At 41.8% G+C, this 27,743-nt stretch overlaps 2 protein-coding genes and 1 long non-coding RNA gene across 6 annotated transcripts in view; 1 reads left to right on the top strand and 2 right to left on the bottom strand.

Annotated features, from left to right (window-relative positions):
* The first annotated feature begins 1,709 nt into the window (after positions 1–1,709).
* Positions 1,710–14,993, top strand: C11H18orf21 (chromosome 11 C18orf21 homolog). Of its 3 annotated transcripts, XR_010747372.1 has the most exons (6): positions 1,717–1,888; positions 1,976–1,998; positions 4,904–5,103; positions 7,128–7,327; positions 10,166–10,369; positions 12,488–14,993. XR_010747372.1 is itself a non-coding variant. In XM_066352829.1 (5 exons), the coding sequence occupies exons 1-5, from the start codon at positions 1,812–1,814 to the stop codon at positions 10,256–10,258; spliced, it is 612 nt and encodes a 203-aa protein (XP_066208926.1). In that variant the 5' UTR covers positions 1,710–1,811; the 3' UTR covers positions 10,259–10,512. The 3 variants fall into 3 exon arrangements, 2 of the variants coding, with proteins under 2 accessions (XP_066208926.1, XP_066208924.1); XM_066352829.1 differs by lacking the exon at positions 12,488–14,993 and having other exon boundaries at positions 1,710–1,888; positions 7,128–7,346; positions 10,166–10,512; XM_066352827.1 differs by lacking the exon at positions 12,488–14,993 and having other exon boundaries at positions 1,718–1,888; positions 10,166–10,512.
* Positions 10,371–12,481, bottom strand: LOC136383198 (uncharacterized). The gene is made up of 2 exons (XR_010747373.1): positions 12,265–12,481; positions 10,371–12,200 (listed from the first exon to the last, which is right to left on the bottom strand). It is a non-coding gene; the product is annotated as an uncharacterized lncRNA (long non-coding RNA).
* Positions 14,994–16,999: 2,006 nt separating the features above from the next.
* The window catches only part of RPRD1A (regulation of nuclear pre-mRNA domain containing 1A), a 76,880-nt gene continuing 66,136 nt past the window's right edge, over positions 17,000–27,743 (bottom strand). The window contains exons 7-8 of one of the 2 annotated variants that reach the window (XR_010747359.1): positions 17,691–20,454; positions 17,000–17,135 (exon numbers count right to left, since the gene is read on the bottom strand). Coding sequence is in view for 1 of the 2 variants with exons in the window: in XM_066352433.1 (XP_066208530.1) it covers positions 20,305–20,454 (150 nt within the window). In the remaining variant the exon portion in view is untranslated. Of the gene's footprint in view, positions 20,455–27,743 lie in introns of both variants that reach the window. The other variant, XM_066352433.1, reaches the window with a different exon arrangement.

Raw genomic sequence — 27,743 nt, 5'->3', positions numbered from 1 at the left:
GGTGGGGATGCAGGCAAAAGAAGAGGATGATCCACGAATGAAAAGAATTAGCAGAGTCTTGATTTGCTTCTGGTGGGGAGCTGGCAGGCACTGTGGGCAGACTGGCTCAAGGATGAGAGAGGGAGCAGTAATGAGGCTTGGTCGGGCTGTAATGTTAGAAACTGGGCAGTGTGCAGGTTGTGGTGGTGGGGAATCAACAGTGCTATTTGGACCCCACTGCGTCTGCGAAGACAGGTTGCAATGTAAGTAGAGATAGTGAAGAGGCATCTGAATATAGGAGTGGAAAGAGAAGAGGAACCGCTGAAGGAAAATGTGCGGAGAGGCAAGGTGAGTACATGCGCATGCGCATGTAGTGCACTTCCACTCTTGCTTTATTGGTAACTAATCTAGATACAGATGCAACTATATTAAATACATATGTATATATGGCAGACTGAAGATTACATGAATTAATACAAGTAAGAAAAGTGCATGGCAGATATTCAAGTGTTCGTTGCATTTTTTTTTACTTCAATTCCAATGGAAATAGACAAATTTGCCTAGTAAGAAATCTTTGCATAACTTGCTATCCATCTGAAAAAAATATCAGTTAGGTGCTCTATCTATACTTAAGTGAGAATACATTTCATCCTAATTAAAGATGTGCATGGAAGAAATAAAACTAGAAAAGTATGAGAAGAACATCTGGATGAATAATTGTCTAGCTTTGGCACAAATGAGGCCTTGTTAAAGCTCCATAGAAACCCAGACTCAATAATGAAGAGTATGACTACATGCAAAATTCTGTATGGCAAAAATGCTGTAAACCATGCCAAAGATCAGAAAAAGGTAAGTAAGAAAATATTGCTTTATATGTGACAAGCAGAGGATGATTTTCCCCAAAATACAAAGATCTCCTAGAAATTGACAAACAACCCAACAGAAGATTTCTCTTCACAAGAGAAGACACAGACCATCAAGAAACATATGAAAGTAAGCTTTAGCTCACTAGTACTTAAGTGAACCTATAAGTTTTACTTTTTCACCCATCCAGTTTGATCCAGCTTTCTCAGACATTGATGCTAGGAGTATGAATTACTAAAACATTTTTAGGATGATCTGGTGAATAAAAAATATGCATATCATTCTACTCAGTAATTTCTCTTTTAGGAATTTAGACAAAAGAAATTTTTTTAAAAAAAGCATCAGTGTATACAAGATGTTTGCTGCTGTACTGTTTGAACTAGCAAAGAAAGCAATGAAAAAAATTTGAATGTCCATCAATAGAAAAATGATTAAATAAATTATGGTTTATCACAGTTTAAAACAATTAACTTTATGTTGGGTGACTTCAATTAAAAAGGGGGGGGGGAGACTCCTCACGTGCCGCACTGGAGGTCCCCTGTGACCGTGCATTCACCTGCCTCGCCAAAGTCAATACCTCGGATCGCGAATCTAGAGGGCGACATGGGCTGAGGAAATGACAACAGAGGTGTCAGAAAGAGGCTATCAGTAGAGAAAGAGGAACCGGTGAGACACTGCTCCTTACATTGCTACACTACCATTGCCCCGTCAAGCTGCTCCGCCCAGGCACGCGTCTGGGAGGATCCTCGCGGGCCCGGGGGCGGGAGCGGGGGCGGGGGCAGGGGCGGAGTCCGGGAGATGGTCCGACTGGCGCGGGACAGACACGAAAGAAACCGGAACTCCTCATCTAAAGCGTCGGTTTCCGGAGGGACCTTAGATCCCGACGTCCAAGTCCGCCACGCCTGGAATCCAGGTTCCGGAGCCTCCTTTGGTCCCGGTGTGTTAATGGCGTGGTTACTGTGGTGGTGATGAGGCAGAAGCATTACCTTGAGGCTGCGGCGCGGAAACTGCAAGATAGCTGCCCGGGCCAGGCCCGCTATCTCCTGTAAGACAAGGACGGGAGGGGGCTGGGAGGCAAGCGGCAAGGAAGTGTTGTTCCCTCTTTCCTTACGGATCTCTTACTCTTTTACAGCTGGGCCTACAGCTCGTCCCACGGTAAGGAGTCATCGCCCCACTGCCTTCATCCCCACCCCCCCACACCCTCCTGCGCCAAGGATTAATGTGCCTTAACTTGTCTGACCTTTTAGCGGCATTCGACACATTAATCAGTCTTCTTGAAATAGTTTCCTTACTTGACTTCCAGGTTATCACATAGTCATCTTCCTGCCTCTTCATCCAGTACATCTCTATCTGCTTTACTCGTTCCTCCTAATTTTCCCAGCCTCTATAAATGTTTGGGAGTGTCCTAGAATTCTGCCCTGGGACCTCTTTTCTAGCTGCACTCACTTCCTTGGTGACAGTTTTCCATCCAGTCTTATGGCTTTTAAATTCCGTATACTGAAGACTTCCAAATTCTATCCCCAGCCCAGACCTCTCCACCAAATTCTAGACTGAGATTCAGTTGCGTTCTTGACAACTTTTGAATGTATCAGGCCAAAACCTGAGATTTACCCCCCTCCCCAACACAATTCTTCCCGTTTCAGCAAATAAAAACTTTTATCAGCCCCCAAACCTTGAGACAGTTTTTGACTCCCTAACAGCATACCTCCCAAACCTTGTGTCACCAGATCTGATTGGCTTTAAAATAGACCCATAATCTAGCCCAGGGGTCCCCAAACTACCCTGCGGCCCCCTGAGGCCATTTATCCGCCCCGCCACACTTCCGGAAGGGGCACCTCTTTCATTGGTGGTCAGTGAGAGGAGCACATTGACCATCTCATTAGCCAAAAGCAGGCCCATTGTTCCCATTGAAATACTGGTCAGTTTGTTGATTTAAATTTACTTGTTCTTTATTTTAAATATTGTATTTGTTCCCATTTTGTTTTTTTACTTTAAAATAAGATATGTTCAGTGTGCATAGGGATTTTTTCATAGTTTTTTTTATAGTCCGGCCCTCCAACGGTCTGAGGGACAGTGAACTGGCCCCCTGTGTAAAAAGTTTGGGGACCCCTGATCTAGCGACTTCTCACCACCTCCATTTTAACACCGTGGTCCAAACCACCAGTCTTCCAGATTATTGCCAACAGTTCCCATGCATTTCTGTAGGCTATTCTCAACCCAGAAGCCAAAGTGAGTGTAATAACCTAAGCTAGATCATGTCGCTCCTTTGCTGCACACTCTTAAGTATTTCCCATCTCAGAGGAAAAGTGAAAATCTTTTGAAAGGACTACAAAGCCTTACATTATGGGTCAGCATTACCTCTCTGACCTACTGTCCCTTTGGTTCCCTTGACTTTAACCACTAGTAGATTGTTTCACAGTCTCTACCCTTCTTTTTGCCTAGAACTCTTACATATCTGCTTCGCTTCATCCCTCCCTCCCTGTAGTCTCTGCACATGTCACTCCATGAAGCCTTCACTGGCTGCCTTCTTTAAGATTACAGTAGCGGCTCTGACCGGCTGGCTCAGTGGTAGAGCGTCAGCCTGGCGTGCAGAAGTCCTGGGTTTGATTCCCGGCCAGGGCACACAGGAGAAGCGCCCATCTGCTTCTCCACCCCTCCCCCTCTCCTTCCTCTCTGTCTCTTCCTCTCCCGCAGCCGAGGCTCCACTGGAGCAAAGATGGCACGGGCGCTGGGGATGGCTCCTTGGCCTCTGCCCCAGGCACTAGAGTGGCTCTGGTCGCGACAGAGCGACGCCCCGGATGGGCAGAGCATCGCCCCCTGGTGGGTGTGCCGGGTGGATCCTGGTCGGGCGCATGCGGGATTCTGTCTGACTGTCTTTCCCCGTTTCCAGCTTCAGAAAAATACAGAAAAACAAACAAACAAAAAGATTACAGTAGCTCCATCACCACTTCCTGTTCATCTTTCCTGTCTTTCTTTTTTCTTCCCAACACTTCACATTTGGTGGTGTTATATTTATTGTCTTTCTCCACAGAGTTTCCTTTTGCTTACTGCTGTCTTCCCAGCTTCCAGCACAGTGCCTGACACTTAACAGTCACTCAGTAAATATGAGTGAATTTTACATTTGGCAGAGCTAAGTTACAAGCACGGTGTTTAGCTCTTCGCAGTACTGTTATATCCTTAGGATGCAGCACAGTGCTCACCAGTAAATATTCACTGAGTAAATAGATGGTGTATTCACCTTCCTTTTCAGCTGCATCTCCTTCATGCCCTCACCTCTGCCTCCATAGCCACACTCTCTTTCTCACTGTACTTCTGCCTGAAAGCCCTTTTCCTGCAATGGATGCCATCTCCAAATACAGAATGTATAGTCATCTATGACAGACTTTGTCAAGCCTCTCTTTGAAGTGTTTCTGCCTGGTCCATGCAGAGTTTAAGAATTTTCAGAGGAAAACCAAACAAAAAAATAAATGATTTACGTTATATTCTGTTATAGTTCTTGCCAGTCTTACCTTCATTTATTTAGGCTCTCCTAGATTGTGAGTTCTTTAAAAGGAGCAACTCTTTCACGTCCATATTTGTGTCTCCATGTCCTAGCATGGTAGATGGACAGGGAATGCTTTCTTGATTGCATAAAGGGTCTGGGGCAAATCTGTTGTCTGTTACCTTGTACTGAGAGAACTACCTACAAAGACCAGTCCACAAACCACAAAACTGATAATTATAAAAGAAAGTCACAGTAAACATAGTTCTTTTGAGATAAATGTGTTTGTAAAGTAGGTGAGACATACAGCCTCTTTTACTTACTACAAGTAATGAGCGGCAGAGTGGAGAATTAATTGCCTTGTTGCTAAAAGGAATGAATGGATACAGCTACAGTGTTTTGCAAAATAAATTATTGCAAGTTTATCTTTTAATAAATTCTCATATTTTGAGTGTGCCTAAGGATAATGCATATCTGGTAATATATATTAAATAATTTTTTCACATTTATAATATTAGCAGTTTGAGGTAACAAAATATTCTGATTTGTTGAATCATGAATTTCATTTGTTAATTTTAGATGCTAACAGTACTTTTGAAGGAACATGTCCATACTGTTTCCAGTTTCTGGTTCTGGATAATTCTCGAGTGCGCCTCAAACCAAAGCCCAAAGTGACACCCAAAATACAGAAACTTCTTAATCGAGAAGCAAGAAATTATACACTCAGTTTTAAAGAAGCAAAAATTGTGAAAAAGTACAAAGACTCCAAAAGTATATTGGTAAGATTTCAATTCCTAAACCAGAATTCTTTTACTTAAAATGAGGTTGATAGCCTGACCAGGTGGTGGTGCAATGGATAGAGTGTCAACCTGGGACGCTGAGGACCCAGGTTCAAAACCCTGATGTCACTGGCTTGTGCACGGGATCACCAGCTTGAGGGCAGGGTTGCTGGCTTGAGCAAGGGGTCACTGGCTCAGCTGGAGCCCCTGGTCAAGCCATGTATGAGAAGCAATCAATGAACAACTTAAGAGCTGCAGCTACGAGTTGATGCTTCTCATCTCTCTCTCTCTTCTCTGTCCCTGTCAGTCCACTTCACTCTCTCTCTTGCTAACAAAAACAACAACAAAAAAAAGGTTAAGAATCAGCCTGAAAAAAAATCAGCCTGAACCTAACTCATATTGAAATTGTTAATATATATACACAAATTTTTTTCTAATAATTACTATTTCAGCAAGAGTACAGCTTATTTTTGTTTTCCCAATTAACCAAATATGAGCTTGCAGTTTTCAGATCTCATTGTTGAGCACAATTATTTTTTACAAATTTGAGGATTTCTTGAGCTAACCAGTGTGACTTCGCTTGAACTGCAGCTACCACTAACTTATTTTTTCAGCTAATGGTCCTTTTCTTCAAACAACAGTCACTTATTTGTTAGGTGCCAGTGTCACTTGTTCAGTCATCCCCTTTCCATGTCAGAGTATATATTTGAGTTTATACTCAAGAAAGGTAAGCACTTCTTATGTTTATTCATGAAACCTTTACTGAGGGTCTTATGCCAAATAATGCTAAATATTTGGGATATAAATTGGAATAAACAAAAATCAAATTGCTTGTAGTTTATTATATAAAGAACACTATCAGATACATTATTACCTGACACTCTGCTGGGCACTGGATATTATGACAACTTATAATATCTGTCCTAAGATTCCAACTAGTAGTAACTTGGATTGGAACTGCCATATTTAGGAATGTACTAGTATTGGACTGGTAAATGCATTTTGCTTTGTCATAAAATTGACTATTTAATCTATATCCTCTTCAAAGAATATAAAGCAACGTACATAGACCTTTGATACATGAGATCTTCCATTTTCATTTTCATCAGCTCATGAACATCAGAGTACTTCTCAGCTAAACTCATTTGTGCTAATTTTTGTTGAGGCCTGGGCTGAATCACTAGGATTTGAAGGGATCGCTTAAATTTTCAGTAATATTTGCCAGGTTTTATTGGGAAAAAGACTTGGAGTTCATCTGCAGAAAATGTTCAATGTCTACTGCTATTATAAAGAACTATCCGGGCCCTGGCTGGTTGGCTCAGTGGTAGAGTGTCGGCTTGGCGTGCAGGAGTGTCCCGGGTTCGATTCCCGGCCAGGGCACACAGGAAAAGCGCCCATCTGCTTCTCCACCCCTCCCCCTCTCCTTCCTCTCTGTCTCTCTCTTCCCCTCCCACAGCCAAGGCTCCGTTGGAGCAAAGATGGCCCGGGCGCTGGGGATGGCTCCATGGCCTCTGCCTCAGGCGCTAGAATGGCTCTGGTCGCAACAGAGCTACGCCCCAGATGGGCAGAGCATCGCCCCCTGGTGGGCGTGCGGGTGGATCCCGGTTGGGCGCGTGCGGGTGTCTGTCTGACTGTCTCCCCGTTTCCAGCTTCAGAAAAATACAAAAAAAAAAAAAAAAATTAAAAAAAAAAAAAGAACTATCCAGATGTTAAAGGGTATCATTCCTGGTGTTCTTCTCCACCACCCCCACCCCTCCCAAATATTGTTTTACAGGGAGAAAGTAGAAACTGTTATCTTTAACAGGTATTTTAAGTTAAATACAAATGTTTAGTCATTTTTTTTATTGGAAGTTTTCTCATTTTAAATTTGTTTTGACTTGCTAGATTACGGGCTCCCCAGGTCAGCCTGTTACTGACCCTGTAGTACCAGGCCTACTCTCTCGCATCAGAATTTAATGAACATGTGCTCTACTGCAGTAAATTATAAGAGAAATCACACCAAATATTTCTTCTTTTTATGGTAGTTGATTACTTGTAAAACCTGCAACAAGACAGTTAAACATCGTGGTAAAAGTAGAAGCTTTCTATCCGCATTGAAGAGCAGCCCTACCTCTCCTGTGAGTAAACTCAGCCTGAAGACGCCAGAGAGAAAGACTCCGAGCTCTGCAAACCTAAATCACAGTATGTCTGCCTCCAAAGGCAGGAGCCCAGCTTTGATTTGCAGGTATCTAAAGTATTTTCGGGTATTAAATTATTTCAGTTGCCATGTTAATTCTTGAGTATTTCTTCTCATTTCCTCTGTTATATACACTCTCAGTTTGCCATGCAGGTCAGGCCTTGGTCCCCTTTTCTCCTCCATACCCTTTCTTCTCTAGTATCAGCTACTCCCACAGCTTACATTCTCCTCTCTGCGTGACTTCTAGGTACCTCCCTCTACTTCCAACCTCTCCCTGTTCCTAGCTGCCTGCTAAATATAGCCCCTTCAGCCCTCTACAGGTTCCCACAGCTGACTACTCAGAAAACCCTGCCTGTCCTACTCAAGTTCTTTATTCTGTTAACAAACACGTCCTCTGCACATTCTGACCGGAAATGGCGGGTGCATTTGACTACTACAAGCAGTCACCGGGTTACGAATGAGATAGGTTCTGCAGGTTTGAAAATGTCTTAAGTATTTATTTACATAGACAAGTAAAAATAAATACTGTGTTCCGCATCCCAGTCTGACGCTCTATCCACTGTGCCACCGCCTGGTCAGGCAAATACTGTGTTAAAACAAACATCTAAGTTGCATTTAATAGGTAAATGTACCTGTTCCAACTTACATACAAATTCAACTTAATTAAGAACAAACCTATACAGCCTGACCTGTGGTGGCGCAGTGGATAAAGCGTTGACCTGGAAATGCCGAGGTCACCAGTTCGAAACCCTGGTCAAGGCACACATCGGAGTTGATGTTTCCAGCTCCTCCCCCTTCTCTCTCTCTGTCTCTCTCTCCTCTCTCTCCCTCCTCTCTAAAAATGAATAAATAAAATAAAATAAAAAATAACAATAAAAATAAGACTGATTTAAAAAAAAAAAAAAGAACAAACCTATACAACCTGTCCTATTCGAACCCAGGGACTGCCTGGACTGCCTTGTCCTTCTCTACCTGCCAGTTTCTATCCTCCTTCATGGTGTTTGCAGCTGTTCTCTTCTTTTTCTCCCTGCTGCTCTCTGTTCCCGTCTTCAGTCACCTGTTGCTGAGTCTTCCTGTTTAAACCAACCTTCCTCCCCCCCTCTTCCCCTCTCCCCTCCCCCCTCCCCTCTTCCTCTTCTCCTCTCCCCTCCCTCTTCCCCTCCCTCCCTCTTCCCCTCTCCTCCCTTCCCCTCCCCTTCTCTCCTTTCAATAAAGATTTTATTTATTGGTTTTAGAGAGAAAGAAAGACAGGGAGGAGGAGCTGGAAGCATTAATTTGTAGTAGTTGCTTCTTGTGTGTGCCTTGACCAGGCAGGCTTGGGGTTTTGAACCGGCAACCTCAGCATTCCAAGTGGATGCTCCATGCACTGTGCTACCACAGGTCAGGCATGTTTAATTAAACCTTTCTGGTCTGATGTCTTCCTGAAGCATAGCTCTGATTAAAAGCACCTCGTTCTGTTCCATGTGGGCCACATGCTGCAGTAACGCTTTCCAGCTCTCCCTGTCTGGCACCAGTCTGTCTGCCTGTCTTACTTTGGCTTATTTTATCCTCTGTGTCGGCAGAACCGAACAACTCACAATTTAGTTTCCTGCTCTAAAACTTTGTTCTTGCTGTTTATTCTAACAGAAATTCCTGTAGAAATCTAGTTAAATAGGGATTTTTCAAATGACACAAAGTTATCTGTGACTGGGCACATGTTTTATTTTTAGTGGTCCTCAATGGTGTAGTCACTGTGATAATAAGTTTAATTCCATAGAAACTGGGAAAGGTGTTTTTGAACATTTGTTACAAAAAAATAGTCTGGTAGTTTCTTGAACATAAATAACAAAATTCAGGAAGGACTAGATAATATCTGCGTACTGAATTGGGCTTTTTAAAATACTGTGTTTATTAAGTAGGAATTACAATTGAGGCCCTGGCCAGATAGCTCAGTTGGTTAGAGCATTGGCCTGATACACCAAGGTTGTGGGTTCAGTACTGGTCACGGCACATGCAAGAATCAACCAATGAATGCATAAATAAGTGGAACAACAAATCAGTGTTTCTCTCTCTTTCTCTCTGTAAAGTAAATAAGTAAATAAAATTTGAAGACCAGTTTTCTCTATATTCCTGATTTAATTGTTTTTGATATTTGATATGATAGGAATTCATTGTGAAAGTTTCCACTTTATTGGATAAAAATAGATAAAAGAAAACTTGGCATACTTAAAATAATTCGCTTGCATTTAGACCAGACTGCTGTTTTACATATGTAGGAATGAGAAAGATTTCACATTTACCTTATAGATAGGAAGGCAGAAGAGGGCTGAAAACCCCCAAACAAGGGTTCAGGAGATGGAATACAATTGGAAGAACCGTACCCGATGGGGAGTCATTTATTGAGTGAATAGATTTAGAGGGCCTCCTCTGTGCCTGGCGTTGGAAAGAAGCACTGGACCATACAACCAGTTGTATGCCCTTTGGAGCTTATGTTCTGGGGGACATACAAGGGGATGATACCCACCTGTGTAGGTTGAAGTCCTTCACTTGTAAAAGTGGTCTTGAGCTGTGAAGAAATATGTTTTCAAAGTCCTTGCTTAGCACTGTCATGAATCTTGGTATCAGACTTAAAAGGAACTCAAACCTGATGACACTTTACCTTTTTAGCCTTCTCTTTCAGGTGTGATCGAAGCTTCCAGAAAACGCTGACCAAATAAATGTTGCTTATAGCCTAGTGAGTGAGGAGGTTTTTGGGAGTGACTGCTGGGTGCAGCCACTGCTCGCCGTGTATGGCCACCATATGGAAAAGTAGAAAACGTTTCTAGTAGCAGTTTAGGCAAAGCTGGAAAAACACTTGAAACTATTATTTGTCGGTATACCTGAGGGCGGTTTTATGTTTCTTTTCAGAACACCTACGTCTGGACAGTCAACACCCACTTGCTCCTCAAAAAATGTGAAGAAAACAAAGAAACACTTCTCTCAACTAAAAATGTTGCTTAGTCAGAGTGAATCCCAAAAGAAATCAAAGGTGGACTTCAGAAATTTCTTATCTTCTTTGTAAAGGATGGACTATGAAAATAAGAAATGTTTAATGCAATTTTTGAAACTAAGGTTAGAAAAACAGCTTTTTAAAAACTTTTATTCTTTAAATACATAAAATCTAGGGTCCAAAAGCAGACTTTTCTTGGCATTTTTCAGTGTTTGAGAAAATACCTTGTTAGAATAACTTAAACCTGCCTACCTCGTAGGGTGGTTCTGAGAATCAAAAACACTTGAAAAGTTCCTTGTAAGTAGTAGATACATTTGGACACTGAGCGGTTATATTATTTTCTCCTCCCTTAATTCACAGCTTCATTAAGGGACTTGAGACCTCTATGAGAGGGTCGACTCCTTTCTGTCGGTAATGCTAATTTGGAAAAAGGATCAAGTATGTATGTCCGTTTCCCCATAATCCTTCACATAACTGTATATTAGTAAAATTTGAATATTCCTATTTTGCATGCAAAAGTAAATATTCTTGATTGTAGATGATTCAGACCAAATTTTTCATTTTTCAACCTTCTGTTCATTTGGTAATATTCTACCATAAATAGCCTTTCATTTGCTCTGGTGAAGTCTAAGTTTATTATTTCTAAGTCTAAAATGTACACTAGAAAATAACATAGTAACAGTTGAGCTGTCTTAAGTTTTCTCAGGACCACAGATACACTTTTTAAAAACGATAGGCTAGAATTGTATTCAACCTGTTTATAAAAAGCTCTTCAAATGATTTGGGTACTTTAAACTATGTCTCCAAGCCCCTCTAATGCTACAGTTTAAAACCGTAAAAAGGACAATGGTGACTTTTAATGTGATCCCTACTCAGATTTTAGAACTCGGAGCAATGTTCCTAAGTGTATCACCAGAGGGACAGTGCTGAGGACCCCTGGGACTCGGTACAATTGCACGTGGAGCTGAGTTCTCACCAGAGGGACAGTGCCGAGGACCCCTGGGACTCAGTACAATTGCACGTGGAGCTGAGTTCTCACCAGAGGGACAGTGCTGAGGACCCCTGGGACTCAGTACAACTGCACCTGGAGCTGAGTTCTCACCAGAGGGACAGTGCTGAGGACCCCCTGGGACTCAGTACAACTGCACCTGGAGCTGAGTTCTCACCAGAGGGACAGTGCTGAGGACCCCCTGGGACTCAGTACAATTGCACCTGGAGCTGAGTTCTCACCAGAGGGACAGTGCTGAGGACCCCTGGGACTCAGTACAACTGCACCTGGAGCTGAGTTCTCACCAGAGGGACAGTGCTGAGGACCCCTGGGACTCAGTACAACTGCACCTGGAGCTGAGTTCTCACCAGAGGGACAGTGCTGAGGACCCCTGGGACTCAGTACAACTGCACCTGGAGCTGAGTTCTCACCAGAGGGACAGTGCTGAGGACCCCTGGGACTCAGTACAACTGCACCTGGAGCTGAGTTCTCACCAGAGGGACAGTGCTGAGGACCCCTGGGACTCAGTACAACTGCACCTGGAGCTGAGTTCTCACCAGAGGGACAGTGCCAAGGACCCCTGGGACTCGGTACAATTGCACCTGGAGCTGAGTTCTCACCAGAGGGACAGTGCTGAGGACCCCTGGGTCTCGGTACAATTGCACCTGGAGCTGAGTTCTCACCAGAGGGACAGTGCTGAGGACCCCTGGGACTCAGTACAATTGCACCTGGAGCTGAGTTCTCACCAGAGGGACAGTGCTGAGGACCCCTGGGACTCAGTACAACTGCACCTGGAGCTGAGTTCTCACCAGAGGGACAGTGCTGAGGACCCCCTGGGACTCAGTACAATTGCACCTGGAGCTGAGTTCTCACCAGAGGGACAGTGCTGAGGACCCCTGGGTCTCGGTACAATTGCACCTGGAGCTGAGTTCTCACCAGAGGGACAGTGCCGAGGACCCCTGGGACTCAGTACAATTGCAGGTGGAGCTGAGTTCTCACCAGAGGGACAGTGCTGAGGACCCCTGGGACTCAGTACAATTGCACGTGGAGCTGAGTTCTCACCAGTGCTGCTCTTGCCTGCGTCCCTGCTGTTGGAAGAGGCAGCCTTCCCCCTACCCAGCAGGCGTGGCCGCCCAGCCACCCTCCTCCCTCATGGCTCTTGGCCAGTGGGATAGTCCTGCCCTGTGCATCTTCAGCTTCTCCTCCCTTCACTGGATCCTTCCTCTTAGCACTTTATTTTTTTCTCTTTCAGTAAACCATTTACTGATGTATAACACATACACAGAGAAATGCTCAAATCCGACCACAAGCCTGACGTGGGTGTCTGTACTGGACTTGGAAGACCCCACGGAGGCCCGGTGAGACCGTCCTATGTGTCTCCCCATCTGAGCTCTGTGGGGGCTGCAGCTCCACTAGAAAGTGTTCAGTATGCTGCTGTCTGTCCTGAGACTAAACTTACAATTAACTATAAATAGGATTTTTTTCTGAATAAGAGTCAATTTGCATATAATATTAGTTATGTGAAAAGAAATCCCAATTTTTCTTATAAAAATATTATGAGGGCCTGACCTGTGGTGGCACAGTGGATAAAGCATCATCCTGGAAGCGCTGAGGTTGCCGGTTCAAAACCCTGGGCTTGCCTGGTCAAGGCACATATGGGAGTTGATGCTTCCTGCTCCTCCCCCCCTCCCCTCTCTATAATGAATAAATAAAATCTTTAAAAAAATAAATTAAAAAAATTATGAGGAAAATTTCTCAGAAACTTGCTTTCGTTTTTTAAAAATTTGTGGTGACATTGGTTAATAATACAAGTTTCAAGTGTACAATTCTTTAATACATCTGTATACTGCATTGTGTACAAAGTACATGTTTTAATGAAATACAATTAAAAATTTTTTTTCCCCATTGATTTTGAGAGAGAGAAGCATCAACTCGTTCAACTTCGTTTGTCCCATTTAGTATTGTGCTCATTGGTTGCTGCTTATATGTGCCCTGGCCAGGGATCGAACCCGTGACCTCAGTGTACTAGGATGATGCTCTGTCTACTGACCCACCCCAGTCAGGGCTTAAGTACAATTTTTATTTTCTATTTTGATGCTCAAATTGTTACGAGTTGGCCAATGGGAGCCCCTTTTAGGCTGGCTTTTAATCCCATCAAAACTTTGAAAGCAGACTCCTTGGTTTCTTTCACAGGAAAGTCCCAGAACCCTCTTTCTTCTCTGAGCCCTAAGACCTGTATGCAGTCACTCTCCAAGAAACCCTGCTACCTCTGTAGTGACACCAGAAATGGGATGTTGGCAATACTTTTACTGAGGGATAGAAATGGTATTGTACCGTGGCTGGATAGCTTAGTTGGTTAGATCATCATCCCAATGCATAAAGGTTGCTAGTTCGATCCCTGGTCAGGGCAATACAGAAACAGATTGATGTTCCTGTCTCTCACTTTTCCTCTCTCTGTGAAATCAATAAATAAAAAATATTAAAATAGAAAAAAGAAATGATATTGCTACACTAGACTACTCCAGAGGCAGAGCTGGAAAAGATAAATCCTTAAAAACCCTTAGTTTGAGCCTGACCAGGCGGTGGCTCAGTGGATAGAGCGTCGAACTGGAATGCCGAGGACCCAGGTTCGAGATCCTGAGGTTGCCAGCTTGAGCGCAGGCTCATCTGGTTTGAGCAAAAGCTCACCAGCTTGGACCCAAGGTTGCTGGCTCAAGCAAGGGGTTATTCGGTCTGCTGAAAGCCCGTAGTCAAGGCACATATGAGAAAGCAATCAAATATTAGAGAGCAATCAATGAACAACTAAGGTGTCGCAATGTGCAACGAAAAACTAATGGTTGATGCTATGCTTCTCATTTCTCCGTTCCTGTCTGTCCCTGTCTATCCCTCTCTCTGACTCTCTGTCTCTGTACACCCCCCCCCCACAAAAACCCTTAGTTTGCCTGACCTGTGGTGGTGCAGTGGATAAGGCATCCACCTGGAACACTGAGGCCACCAGTGTGATCTTTGCCTGTTTCCTTATGTGTAAAATGAGAATAACAGCACTTAACCTCATAAAGATGCCATGAGGACTCAATGAGATGCTATGCTAAAAAAACACCTGTAAGAGTGGAGAGCATATTGAGTGTTCCAGCCTGACCTGTGGTGGTGCAGTGGATAAAGCGTGGACCTGGAATGCTGAGATCACCGGTTTAAAACCTGGGCTTGCCCGGTCAAGGCACATATGGGAGTTGATGCTCCCTGCTCCTCCCCCTTCTCCTCTCTCTCTCTCTCTCTCTCCACTCTCTAAAATGAATAAATGTTTAAAAAGAGTTTTCCAGCAGTTTGTGTTACCACAATCAAAAAAATCTCTCAAAATCTGAGTATCAACACCAACAATAAAACCACTAGACAAATAAAATCTAGCATTACTCTAGTGGTTGTCCTTTGAATGTACCTCACTTATGAAGTAGGCCATTGTTTTCAAGTATTTATAAAAATACATTTGTTGTGATTATATTGACAAAGACTCTCTTGACCAAACTTTAGACAGGCTTCTCTGAGCCCTCTTTTCAACAAGGCCTCGTTTTGGGGCTCTGTCTTCACCTCCCTAGCCCAGTTTTAGCCAGAATCCTACTAAGCCAGTTTAGCATGAATTCTTCCACTCTTTATACATGATCACCTTGACCTACCTTCAGCAACAATCCCCTTGGCCTTCATGTCTCCTCTTAGTACTTTTCCATCCATTGACCTCACTCTGCTCCTTGGCCATAAACCCAGCTGTCTGACATTCAGAGTCGACCCCATCTTTCTTCCCTATTGCAAAAGTCAGTGGTCTTCCACACCTTAAACCAAGTGTTAGAACAGTTTTTCTTTAACACTATTGACATTGTCTAATATATCTTCATTCTAGTTGTTTGAAGGTCTTGACAGTTGAACTTCCTTCTAGTTGTTTAGTTCAAGACAGTTCGGTTTTCTGACAAGTGATAGACTTACCTTGTGACTGTTCCTGAGGAGGCATGTAGGTACTGGAGGTTAAGGGGGGTTTGATCTGTGAATTCACTTCATGAAATGCATAAAGTCCAAGTGGTTCAATCTGCAAAGATACATGCAAGGGGTCCTTCCAGCCTCTGCTGAGTCTTCCCATAACGGCCCAATCCATAGTTGTAAGTGCAAGATTTATATACGCAAGTTACTCTGGAATAATTCCAAATCATCTTTTACTTTTCCCAAAGATGGAAATTATAGTTTTATATATTCAGTTCAATCTTATTAAGTCCTTTTAACCTTGTGTTGATATAAAATCTTTTTTATATTTATCTTTTCAGGTCTTTCAGTTTTTTAGAGAACATATTCTTACTACCTTTAATTCACAGCTACACACACATGCATCAAATATACATATAATATTTAAAGTATGTTTTTGAATCTTTAATTTTAAAAATATAATCTCCAGAGAGATCGTTAGATCACAGTCATTTCCAATTACTTGTTTCATCACTGCATTCTGAACTTAGGAAAAGATCGTACAAAGCTCGTGTCAATATTGGATGCTAAGTATCCATGTTTTGGGTTTTTGTTCCAATATCTTGCAATTACATTTACTATGTCTAAGAGCTAAGTAATTCTGTCTGCCAATGGAGAGCCAGGGCACGGGTCAGAGGACGACATCTCCCAGGTTTCTAGGTGGTAAGAATCACAAAATTCTGATTCAGTTGGTGTGTCCCTTCTGCAGATGTCCCGAGTGAGTCTTATCAAAGAAGTTGGCATACCCTGCCAGAGATCCCCAGGTTTCTAGTATTCCCTCTTCTGCTTTAAATTCAAGGTGTGGGGAGAGGGCCTGTGCTCCAAAGGAGTTCAAGGTACTAAGTGAATCTGTTCTCTCAAGAGCACTTAAGTGTTACTGAGCAGGGTTCACAAAAGATTTGGTTCTCTGCCCATAGGCACTTGCTATATAATAAGCTGTAATACCCATACTTTATTACCGTATTTTTCACTCCATAAGACGCACCTGACCATAAGACACCCCTAGGGTTTTAAGGAGGAAAATAAGAAAATACTCTGAGCCAAATGGTGTGTTAAAATATTTAATAAAATACTATATTTTTCACTCCATAAGACGCACAGGCATTTTCCCCTTCACTTTTTTTTTTGGGGGGGGGATGCATTTTATGGAGCGAAAAATATGGTATTTTATAACCTGGAATTGCCTAGAATGTTAAATCATGACGCAAGTCATGGACTTCAAAAGTTGGTCTCCAGCAGGGTTGTCAAAATGTGGTCTTTAAACCCAGTGGTACCAGCATCAAACTTAGAAATGTAAACTATCAGGCTTACCCTAGAAGCTCTGGGGGTGGGGCCCAGCAATCTGTAGTTTAAAAAACCCTCCATGCCTGACCTGTGGTGGCGCAGTGGATAAAGCGTCAACCTGGAAATGCTGAGGTTGCCGGTTCGAAACCCTGGGCTTGCCTGGTCAAGGCACGTATGGGAGTTGATGCTTCCAGCTCCTCCCCCTTCTCTCTCTCTGTCTCTCTCTCCTCTCTCTCCCTGTCTCTCTCTCCTCTCTAAAAATTAATAAAAAAATAAATTAAAAAAAAGCCCTCCAAGTGATCCTGATGTTCCCTCATTCCCTCATGTTTGGGAACCACTGACCATGCAAAATCTTCAGCAGTTTCTCCACTATGTCACTGAATACTTCCGATACTTTCCTTCCCTCCCATTTCATTCATCTCTCCGCTCTTTATCCCATATCCAATTAATAAGATTCACAAAAGTAATCTACACATTTCAAAAAGAACAAAACTTTATTAAGAACATCTTATATTGTCATCAGATACAGCCAAACAAATAGGGCTAAAGAAACAGGGAAACTTCATCTTCCCATGTGCTATTGCCACCTCGGAACAGACTCGCGTGGATGGCTGGAATTACAGATGGCAACAAATGCTCTGTATAAATAACTTCAGTAGGTAACTCAATGCCCCATTCTACACTGAGAACTAGGTTTACACTTAAAAAAAGCTTTCATATAGTGCAGCAACTATGAAACAAAACTGGGCCTTTAGGAGCTATTTCTTAATTGAACACAAAGCAGTTTAGTAGCTTTATGTTATTTCATATAACATCAATTTTTAGAATGATAATTTCAGAAAGGACATTTTAACTTCCCCAATTAATTTTTATTTGACTTTTTCCATTCTAAAGATTTCTCAGAACCAGCTCAATAATAGATGAGTTGCTTATTTACAGTGACAACCTAGTTTAGTTCTTTCAATTTTGCAAATCAAGACAACCAGGTCATCCCAGCTTTTGCTGATTCTGGAGTTGTTTTTACTGAAAAGCCCTGATTCAGAGTGCATGTGAGAAAGTGTTCCCGATAACTGCATCTGGACTGGCTTTCCTAGAGGGGAGCCTGGCTACTGAGCACAGCGATCTTCCCAGACTCCCGGCTTCCACCATATGGTTTTTTTACTTACTGTAGCGATGATAGGAGCAGAGGGAACGCCAGGGAATCTGTTCACACTGCCACTCCAGACAGCTCTCTGCACTGTTTGTGGAGAGAAGAGTGATGGTATCCATCTAAGCCATAGTACCCCTACTGCAAGTGTGACATGCTTTTCTTTTGAGGGGCCAGGCCAAACTACACTCAAGGATGCACGGTTTGCCTCACATACAGTGGAGAAAATGCTTATGATTTAGAATTTCGTATTACAATACCCCCATCTAACCCCATTTCTTGAGAAGTCTTCTACCTTTTAGAAGACTATTCACTGCTAAGGCTTACCATATTAACTGTCGTAAGGCTGAAAATGTAACTTCTAAACTACACCATATCATTTGTGTTCACAGTTGGTGAATTAACCAACACCTGAAGGTTTGAGGAAGACTGGTCAAAAGATGGGATTGGGGGTAGGATTCAGGCTGAGTACTATCACTTATCACAAATTGCATCAAGCTCTTTAAAAAAATAATGCATTTTTATAATAAATATTTAGAGCAGATACTGGCATTAAAATCAGTATGTAAGTCAGAAGTCTGTCCTTAGTGGTGAAAATATTTCAACAAACTTCTAATAGATTTCAGATCTTCTCAGGAGTACACAGTTTATAAATTAGCTTTAAATGAAAAAAAAAGATTTTGAATGGATAAATCACTTTACCATATCATAAATAAGGTCAAGATGTTGAAAATAAATTAACATACAAACTTTTGCTTTCACTGTAACAAAAACCCTAACCTATGTGGCATACTTTTGTAACAGGTATAAGTAGGTTTTTATAATTGTGCATTTGCTACACACCCACCAAGCTGAATCTTTTCCTTAGATACCGTATACTGACGACAGAGGTACACAAAACAGACCCTGCAGTGTGGGAACCTGGCCGCTGCTCACTATTTCCTGGTCAGGATCTACCATTAATAACTATTAATAATTTGTTAACTACATTAATTTATGTCTACATGAACTACATCCGTGGCTAAGTGGGTTAGGGTCTCAGGTGAGTTTTCTGTGGTGATGTTCACAGGGAAACCAATTACAATTGTTTCTGTGAGAAAATGTGCCCCAACTCTCAAAAGATGACTAAAAAGCTTTGGACTCTAAGCCACATATAAATGGGAACCACTTATATGTGTCTGTTTTGGAGAAAGGTCAAACTCTTAAAAGCAGTTTCCAGCACTACTGGCTGTTAAAAATAAATATTTGCCTTCACATAAGATTCATTTTAACTATAATCTCTAATAATGAGGAAGAAAGAGTGAAGCCATTCAGACTAGTGAGACATAATAGGCTCATGGGATTTAAAGATGTTTTATTGACTATCTAATTTGAATCTGCTAACAATGAAAAATGTCTAATATGTAAAGTAATGAATGAAAAAAAGTTTATCCTAAGTCATTACTGACTACAAATCCACAGCTTAACAGTGTGATGTGAGAGGAAAGCAGGAGAGCATGCAACTGCTCTAACACACAGGGTTAAAAGAAAAGGTAAACGTACATTTGTTTTGGTAATTCTGAATATACAAATATAATATTTACCAGATCTACCCTGTAGTGCAGCCCTGCTTAATTTCCAAATATACAGACATTCAAAAACCTTAAGGAAACATTCAAAATGTTCCAGGCTACTTTACTGAGCATTAATGAATACTGTATCCTTGAGATATTAGAGCTAAAAATACCTTTTTTTTTTTAAGTTAAAGGCTATGGGAATAATAAAAGTATCATTATTTTGTTTCTTTTAATCCCACAGGTGGGTTTATGTTAAAGGGGTCAATTACATTAAAAGGAGACTGATCTGACAAAACAGAAATCAGTTCCAGAATGAAAGCTGTCCTCCTGGTAGAATGCCAAACATTGTCCATTTCCCAAACATTTCATATTAACCTCATCAACTATTTCTAAACAGTCTCATCAAGGGAGTCCCTATTTAACACTTCTCCTATTCTACACTGGCAGCTGGAATGGAACCCCCAGGATGCTCTTGTGGAGATGTTCTCTAAGCTCTGACCCTAAAAATAACATCCCTGGTTAGTGTTAAATTTCTGACCTCTAAGGATAAGGAATCAAAGGCTTCGAGAGGCACAGAACTGAGATTTCTGTTGGGGAGAAAGAAGGGTGAAGATTAAGTTGAAACATTTAGTCCCTTCTACAATCAAGTCCTAACTATACCATAATTAAGTCTCAACCAATTCCTGATTAGCTCTTACCCTATAGGAATTATATACTATACAGTGATTAGGTGTTGAAGAAAATAAAAACATTTGAAAATACATGAAGAAAAAGAAACATGGATTTTCTCACAAGGCCCTGGATCAAAAAAATTTTACAAAAGATCTTTTGAAAATAATCACTATTTGTCAGCTCATTAATACACAGAGATCAATCACTTTTTTTTAAACTAAGTCGTGTTAACTTACCAATAAAATAGTAAACAAACCAACATTTTAAACAATTATATAAATTACCTGTGGTTTTTTTTTGTTAGTGTCACTTTCTCAACAATATACAAAAATAACGCTACAGGACTATCCACCTAACCTGTCTCCATCTTCTGAAAAGTTCTGGGCCCTGGAAAGAGACTGGTCATCAATCTTCACTGTAGATGTCCCCTGCAAAGGGCAGGTGCATGTGGCTGCCAGTGACGTTGGGCAGTCGAGATAAGTCTGGCAGGCTCTGAATCCGGGACCTGAGTTCTTTGCGCACCAGGGAAACTCTGGCTAACTTGCGCTTGTATTCCTGTAACATCAAGTAATTTTCATTAGAATTATGGCAGTTCACAGAAGTGCTATCTAGCTAATAATGCTCTGCATAAAATCTGGTGCTAGACTCAGTTAATGCTGAAATAAAAAAAAGATGATTATTACAGTGTGAATTTTAGGATCAAAAGGAGGGCTTTGGAAATATACTAGGTAAGCTATTATTTTTAAGAAAGAAAAAACACCCCACAATCTTAAAACTATTGTTTCACATGTGTAATAAGAGGACTAACATATTCATATGCTTAACCTCAGCATATAAGATTTTCAATTTTCAAGCCTGGCTGTGGTGCAGTGGATAAAGCATCAACCTGGAATGCTGAGGTGGTCAGTTCAAAACCTAGGGCTTACCTGACCAGGTAGTGGTGCAGTGGATAGAGCGTCAGACTGGGATGTGGAAGGACCCAGGTTCGAGACCCCGAGGTCGCCAGCTTGAGAGCAGGCTCATCTGGTTTGAGCAAAAAGCCCACCAGCTTGAACCCAAGGTCGCTGGCTCCAGCAAGGGGTTACTCGGTCTGCTGAAGGCCCGTGGTCAAGGCATATATGAGAAAGTAATCAATGAACAACTAAGGTGTTGCAACGCGCAATGAAAAACTAATGATTGATGCTTCTCATCTCTCTCTGTTCCTGTCTGTCTATCCCTCTCTCTGACTCACTCTCTGTCTCTGTAAAAAATAAATAAATAAAAATAAAATAAAAAACCTAGGGCTTGCCTGGTCAAGGCACATATGGGAGTTGCTTCCTGTTCCTCCCCCTTTCCCTCCCCCCCCTCTAAAATAAAAAATGAAATAAATTATACTACAGCGTTTATCACTTCTTTGAAATTATGGTAGTTATTAGACCAACCACTAAATGTTATTTAATGTGTCAACATAAAAGCACACAAGATAAGACAAATGTAGGTTTACAGTTGTGAGTATGCAAAAGTTTCTTTTTTTAAAATTTTTTTAATTTTTATTTTAGTGACAGGATGGGAGGCAGAGATAGACTCCTGCATGTGCCTGGACCAGGATCCACCTGGAAAGCCCACTAGGGGGCGATGCTCTGCTGATCTGGGGCCCTTGCTCCACTGCAACCGGAGCCATTTTTTAGTGCGTGGGACAGAGGCCATGGAGCCTTCCTCAGCACCTGGGGCCAACTGGCTCCAACCAAGCCATTGCTGCAGGAGAGGAAGAGAGAGAAAAGTGGGAGGGGAAGGGTGCAGAAACAGATGGGTGCTTCTCCTATGTGCCCTGACTGGGAATCGAACCCAGGAAATCTACACACTGGGCCGACACTCTACCAGTAAGCCAATCGGCCAGGGCCCAAAACAATTTATACTTGTATTATTTAGTCATTTCTGTATCATTTTTCACATAAACTGTAAACCTACATTTGCCCCACTCTGTATATTATTGTACAAATTTTATTTCAATTACTGTACTTCAATAACTGTTTCTTTTGTAATGCTACGCATCTTTCTATACATAAAAAATAGTTAAATTGAAAAGGGGTCCAAGGTTTCAACAGAGCACCAAAGAATTCCAATGGCACAAAGGTTAGGCAACCCTGAAAACAGTAAGTAGCCCAAGGAATCAGAGACTGGAAACCAATGAAGGTCATGCTTGGCTTACAGGGAAACAGCCCATTCTCTGTAGTGGAAATATCTCCTTTTAACTCAAGTTTCTAAACTCCTAGAAGGGAAAGAGAATCTTTCTATATTCCAACACCTACTGGAGGTAGAATGTGAAGGGGGAATCTGGAAAATGAGCATTCTTCCTTCTGGAAAGACTAGGAACTTTTCTCTCCCTCTGACGAAGGCTGCCTCACGAACCAGACGGGGTAATAAGCTTTCATTTTGGAGAGACAGCCTATCCACAAAACCCCTTTAATGATTCTCAACTCTGCACAGCAGAGACACCTAAGAAACTTGAAAAACTCAAGATTTTTCAAGAAAACTCCAGCCCCACTACATACCAATTAAATGAGAATCTCTGGAAGTGGGTCCACAGCTTGTGAATTTTGTAAAAACTCCCCCAAATCATGCTAATACACAGAATTGTGAGCCACTTCCCTGTTTTTCTGCCTAAAACGAAATAAACTAGTGAGGTTTCTCCTATAAACCCTCCTCTTTCAAAGAGTAACTACACTGGGCAAAGATTTATCAGAATTACTGTAACTCAAATACTCTAAAAACTGAGGGAAAGAAGTATTCGGAAGCATGGGGACCGGGGCCGCTGGCAGACAAAGCAGGCAAGGTTAAAAGCTGGGTGAGTCAAGGATAGCTCTGGGCACATAAAAGAGGTGCCAATTCTTGCCATGTCTACATGTCCCTGCAATGCTAATCTACCATGAAGGTTGACAAAGAATAAATAAAAGGTTAATAGGGACCGGAAACTCAAGGCATTAGTCTTCCCCTTCACCAATGACACACATTGGATCACAGGGCAGGTTCCAGCACACTAGCTTGGACTGGCAGAGATAGGCACCAGGGTGTTTCACATTATAGATGCGTACTTCTCAGTTGGATCTCATTACACATCTCCACATTTAGCATGTTTCTTCATTAGCACATGCTAGTATGCAGGTATACACACATCTCCATCGGTCTCACTGAATCATTTTTGAATAAACTATGTAAAGTACTCTGGGGTCAGCACAAAATATTCAGATGTCTTTCAAACAAACTAAAAGCAGTTACACTCTGCCTCTCTTGGGGCCTAATGTTTTGAGAAATGCCATCTATGCCTTTAGTGGTCATTAGTGCCACCCTAATTTCTAGCATCCAGATAAGCTCTTTTTCAATTCAGATTTCTCTTGCTTGACCTTTGGAGGCACAGTGGATTGAGCATTAAGCTGGGACACTGAGGTTGCTGGTTCAAAACCCTAGGCTTGACCAAAGCACATATGACAAGCCATCAAAGAACTAAAGTGAAGCAACTACACTTCTTCCCCTTTTCTCTACCCCCCTCTTTAAAATCAATAAAATACTAAAAAAGGGGGCCTGAAGATGGCAGCAGAGTAGGTAGACGCACAGACACCCAGCTCTCACCACCAAACTGGAATACAAATCAATTTAGGAAAAATCAGCGTGAAAAACCAACTCTGGACTACAAGAACAGCTCTCAAAAACCAAGAAGCAGCGTCGGCCTGGCGTGCGGGGGACCTGGGTTTGATTCCCGGCCAGGGCACATAGGAGAAGCGCCCATTTGCTTCTCCACACCCCCCTCCTTCCTCTCTGTCTCTCTCTTCCCCTCCCGCAGCCAAGGCTCCATTGGAGCAAAGATGGCCCGGGCACTGGGGATGGCTCCTTGGCCTCTGCCCCAGGCGCTAGAGTGGCTCTGGTTGCAGCAGAGCAACGCCCCAGAGGGGCAGAGCATCGCCCCCTGGTGGGCAGAGTGTCGCCCCTGGTGGGCGTGCCGGGTGGATCCCGGTCGGGTGCATGCAGGAGTCTGTCTGACTGTCACTCCCCGTTTCCAGCTTCAGAAAAATACAAAACAAAAACAAAAACCAAAACCAAGGAGCAAACAAGAAGCCACAACAAACCTGGTAGTGAGCTCCTGAATCTCCCCTGCTTACAGGAAAGGAGGGGAGGGGGTGAGGCCGAGAGCCCAGAAGGGATCTCACCTCAGGGAAAAGAGCAAAAAATACTGCTCACAGCCACTTGCCTGGCGACCAGGGAGTGAGGTGTGTTGAAAAGACCAGCTTATCTCCCAACTGGAAAGGAAAGAGAGAGGAACAGGCTGTGAGGGGCTAAGGAATGCAAGAGACGATTTAAAAATAGCTGACTCATCCGAGCTGGAGGCAGCCATAGCTGGGGGAGGGACTGATCCTTCCCCACAAAACAGTACTGAATTGCTTCTGGATCAGAGATCTCCAGACATCTCTCCAGCTCCAATCAGTGCAACAAGACACAGCTGAAAACAAGAAGTGGGGAGGAGGGGCAGTAACTCAGGTCTCCATGGAGATCTGAGATACACCTCCTCCTACTGAAGCTGAGAAAACACCCTGCCCCAGAGAGATTAGTTGGTAGAAGAGGCCTTCAGAGTCTCAGGTTATACCCACTGCATTCCTGGATACAGTTTCAAGGAAGCCCCCTGCTGATATCAGTAAACAAGACTGTCACCTGTTAAGAAAACAAACAAATCAAGATTTCAAAGCTGCCCAAATCCGAAAATGGATTACAAATAATAGCTGATACCAACCCAAGATGACCTAGAAATAACACAACTGAAAACTGGAGGCAGACAACACCAAGCCTAGACTCAACCAACTCTACAAACAAAACACAGACAATGAGAAGACAAAAAAGTGCAATCCAAATGAAACCTTCAGGAGATGAACCTGAGTGATACGGAAATAATCAAACTTCCAGATGTGGAGTTCAAAATAATGATTGTAAGGATGCTTAGGGATCTTAGAACAACAATGGATGGTCATTATGAACACCTAAATAAAGAAATAGCAAGTATTAAAAAGAATCAGTCAGAGATGACAAATACAATATCAGAAATAAAGACCACAATGGAAGGAATTAAAAACAGGATAGATAGAGCCAAGGATCGAATCAGCGAGTTGAAGGACAACTGGAATGAAGGCATGAAAGCAGAGAAGAAAAAAGAAAAAAGACTCAAAAAGTCTGAGGAAACTCTTAGAGAGCTCTGTGACAACAGGAAGAGAAATAACATCCACATCATAGGGATTCCTGAAGAAGAAGAAAAAGAACAAGGGATAGAGACTTTGTTCAACCATATCATAGCTGAAAACTTCCCTAAATTAATGCAGGAGAAACTCTCACAAGTTCAAGAAGCACAGCCTGACCAGGTGGTGGCGCAGTGGATAGAGCGTCAGACTGGGATGCTGAGGACCCAGGTTCAAGACCCCGAGGTCGCCAGCTTGAGCGCGAGTTCATCTGGTTTGAGCAAAAGCCCACCAGTTTGGACCCAAGGTCGCTGGCTCCAGCAAGGGGTTCCTCAATCTGCTGAAGGCCCGTGGTCAAGGCACATATGAGAAAGCAATCAATGAACAACTAAGGTGTTGCAACGCGCAATGAAAAACTAATGATTGATGCTTCTCATCTCTCTCTGTTCCTGTCTGTCTATCCCTCTCTCTGACTCACTCTCTGTCTCTGTAAAAAATAAAAAAAATAATAAAAATAAAAATTAAGAAAAAAAAAAAAGTTCAAGAAGCACAGAGGCCTCCATTAAAGAGAAACCCAAAGAAACTTACACCAAGACACATCATAATTAAAATACCAAAACTAAGCGATAAAGAGAAAATATTAAAAGCTGCAAGAGAAATAAAAGCTATCACCTACAAAGGAGCCCCCATAAGGATGACATCCGACTTCTCAAAAGAAACACTTGAGGCCAGAGGGAATAGCAAGAAATATTCAAAGTAATGCAGAACAAGAAGCTACAACCAAGACTACTTTATCCAGCAAGGCTATCGTTTAAAATCGAAGGAGAAATAAAAAGCTTCCCAGACAAAAAATAACTAAAGGAATTCATTACAACCAAACCAATGTTGCAGGAAATGTTAAGGGGCCTGTTGTAAACAGATCAAAGTGGAAAAAAATATAGCAAAAAAGGAATACAGCTTTAAAGAATAAAATGGCAATAAACAACTACATATCAATAATAACCTTAAATGTAAATGAATTAAATGACCCAATCAAAAGACATAGGGTAGCCTGACCTGTGGTGGCGCAGTGGATAAAGCCTCAACCTGGAATGCTGAGATTGCCGGTTCAAACCCTGGGCTTGCCTGGTCAAGGCACATATGGGAGTTGAAGCTTCCTGCTCCTCCCCCCTTCTCTCTCTCTTTCTCTCTCTTCTTTAAAATGAATAAATAAAAATAATTTAAAAAAAAGACATAGGGTAGCTGCGTGGATAAGAAGACAGAACCCATACATATGTTGTCTACAAGAGACACACCTTAAAACAAAAGATAAACATAGATTGAAGGTAAAAGGATGGAAAAAAAACATTTCATGCAAATGGAAATGAAAAAAAAGCTGGGGTAGCAATACTTAATACATTCTTTTCAAGTGCTCATGGTACATTTTCTAGGATAGACTACATGTTAGGGCACAAAAGTGGTCTCAACAAATTTAACAAGATTGAAATCATATCAAGCACTTTCTTCGATCACAACGGCATAAAACCAGAAATGAACCACAACAGAAAAGCTCAAAAAATTCTTAAACACATGGAAACTAAATAGCAGGTTGTTAAATAACGAATAAATTAAGAATGAGATCAAAGAAGAAATAAAAAAATTCCTAGAAACGAATGACAATGAGCATACAACAACTCAAAATTTATGTGACACAGCAAAAGCAGTACTGAGAGGGAAGTTCATAGCACTACAGGCACACTTTAAAAAGCTACAAAAAGCTCAAATAAACAACCTACCCCTTTATCTAAAAGAACTAGAAAAAGAACAGCAAGTAAAGCCCAAATGTAGTAGAAGGAAGGAAATAATAAAGATCAGAGCAGAAATAAATGACATAGTGGCTAAAGAAACAATACAAAGGATCAATGAAACTAGGATCTGGTTCTTTGAAAAGGTAAACAAGATTGATGAACCTTGAACCAGACTCACCAAGAAAAACAGAGAGGACTCAAATAAATAAAATTAGAGATGAGAGGGGAGAAATAACAACTGACACAACAGAAATACAAAATATTGTAAGAAAATACTATGAAGAACTATATGCCAAAAAACTAGACAACCTAGATGAAATGGACAAATTCCTTGAAACATACAATCTTCCAAAAATTAATCTGGAAGAATCAGTAAACTTAAACAGACCGATTACACCAATGAGATCGAAACAGTTATCAAAAAACTCCCAACAAAGAAAAGTCTGGGGCCTGATGGCTTCACAACTGAATTCTACCAAATATTCAAAGAAGAACTAACTCCTATCCTTCTCAAACTATTTCAAAAAATTCAAGAGCAAGGAAGACTTCCAAGCTCCTTTTATGAGGCGAGCATAATTCTGATTCCAAAACCAGGCAAAGACAACACAAAGAAAGAAAATTATAGGCCAATATCTCTGATGAATATAGATGCTAAAATCCTCAACAAAATTATTAGCAAACCGGATCCAACAATATATGGAAAAAATCATACATACACCATGATCAAGTGGGATTTATTCTTGGGAGGCAAGGCTGGTACAATACTCGTAAATCAATCAATGTGATTTATCACATAAACAAAAGAAGGAGAAAAACCGTATAATTTCAATAGATGCAGAAAAAGCATTTGATAAAATCCAAC

The sequence above is a fragment of the Saccopteryx leptura genome, chromosome 11 (genome assembly GCF_036850995.1).
Source record: "Saccopteryx leptura isolate mSacLep1 chromosome 11, mSacLep1_pri_phased_curated, whole genome shotgun sequence".
NCBI lineage: Eukaryota > Metazoa > Chordata > Mammalia > Chiroptera > Emballonuridae > Saccopteryx > Saccopteryx leptura.
The sequence above is the reverse complement of the archived record's forward strand: the minus strand, read 5'-3'. Positions and strand labels throughout refer to the sequence as shown.

What these genes read in the sequence shown, in the direction of transcription:
- C11H18orf21 (XM_066352827.1), top strand. Translation starts at nt 1,812, where the DNA reads ATGAGGCAGAAGCATTACCTTGAGGCTGCGGCGCGGAAACTGCAAGAT. An exon ending in GGCCTACAGCTCGTCCCACG is followed by an intron (nt 1,999 to 4,903) that starts GTAAGGAGTCAT and finishes TGTTAATTTTAG; the next exon opens with ATGCTAACAGTACTTTTGAA. An exon ending in AAGACTCCAAAAGTATATTG is followed by an intron (nt 5,104 to 7,127) that starts GTAAGATTTCAA and finishes TTTTTATGGTAG; the next exon opens with TTGATTACTTGTAAAACCTG.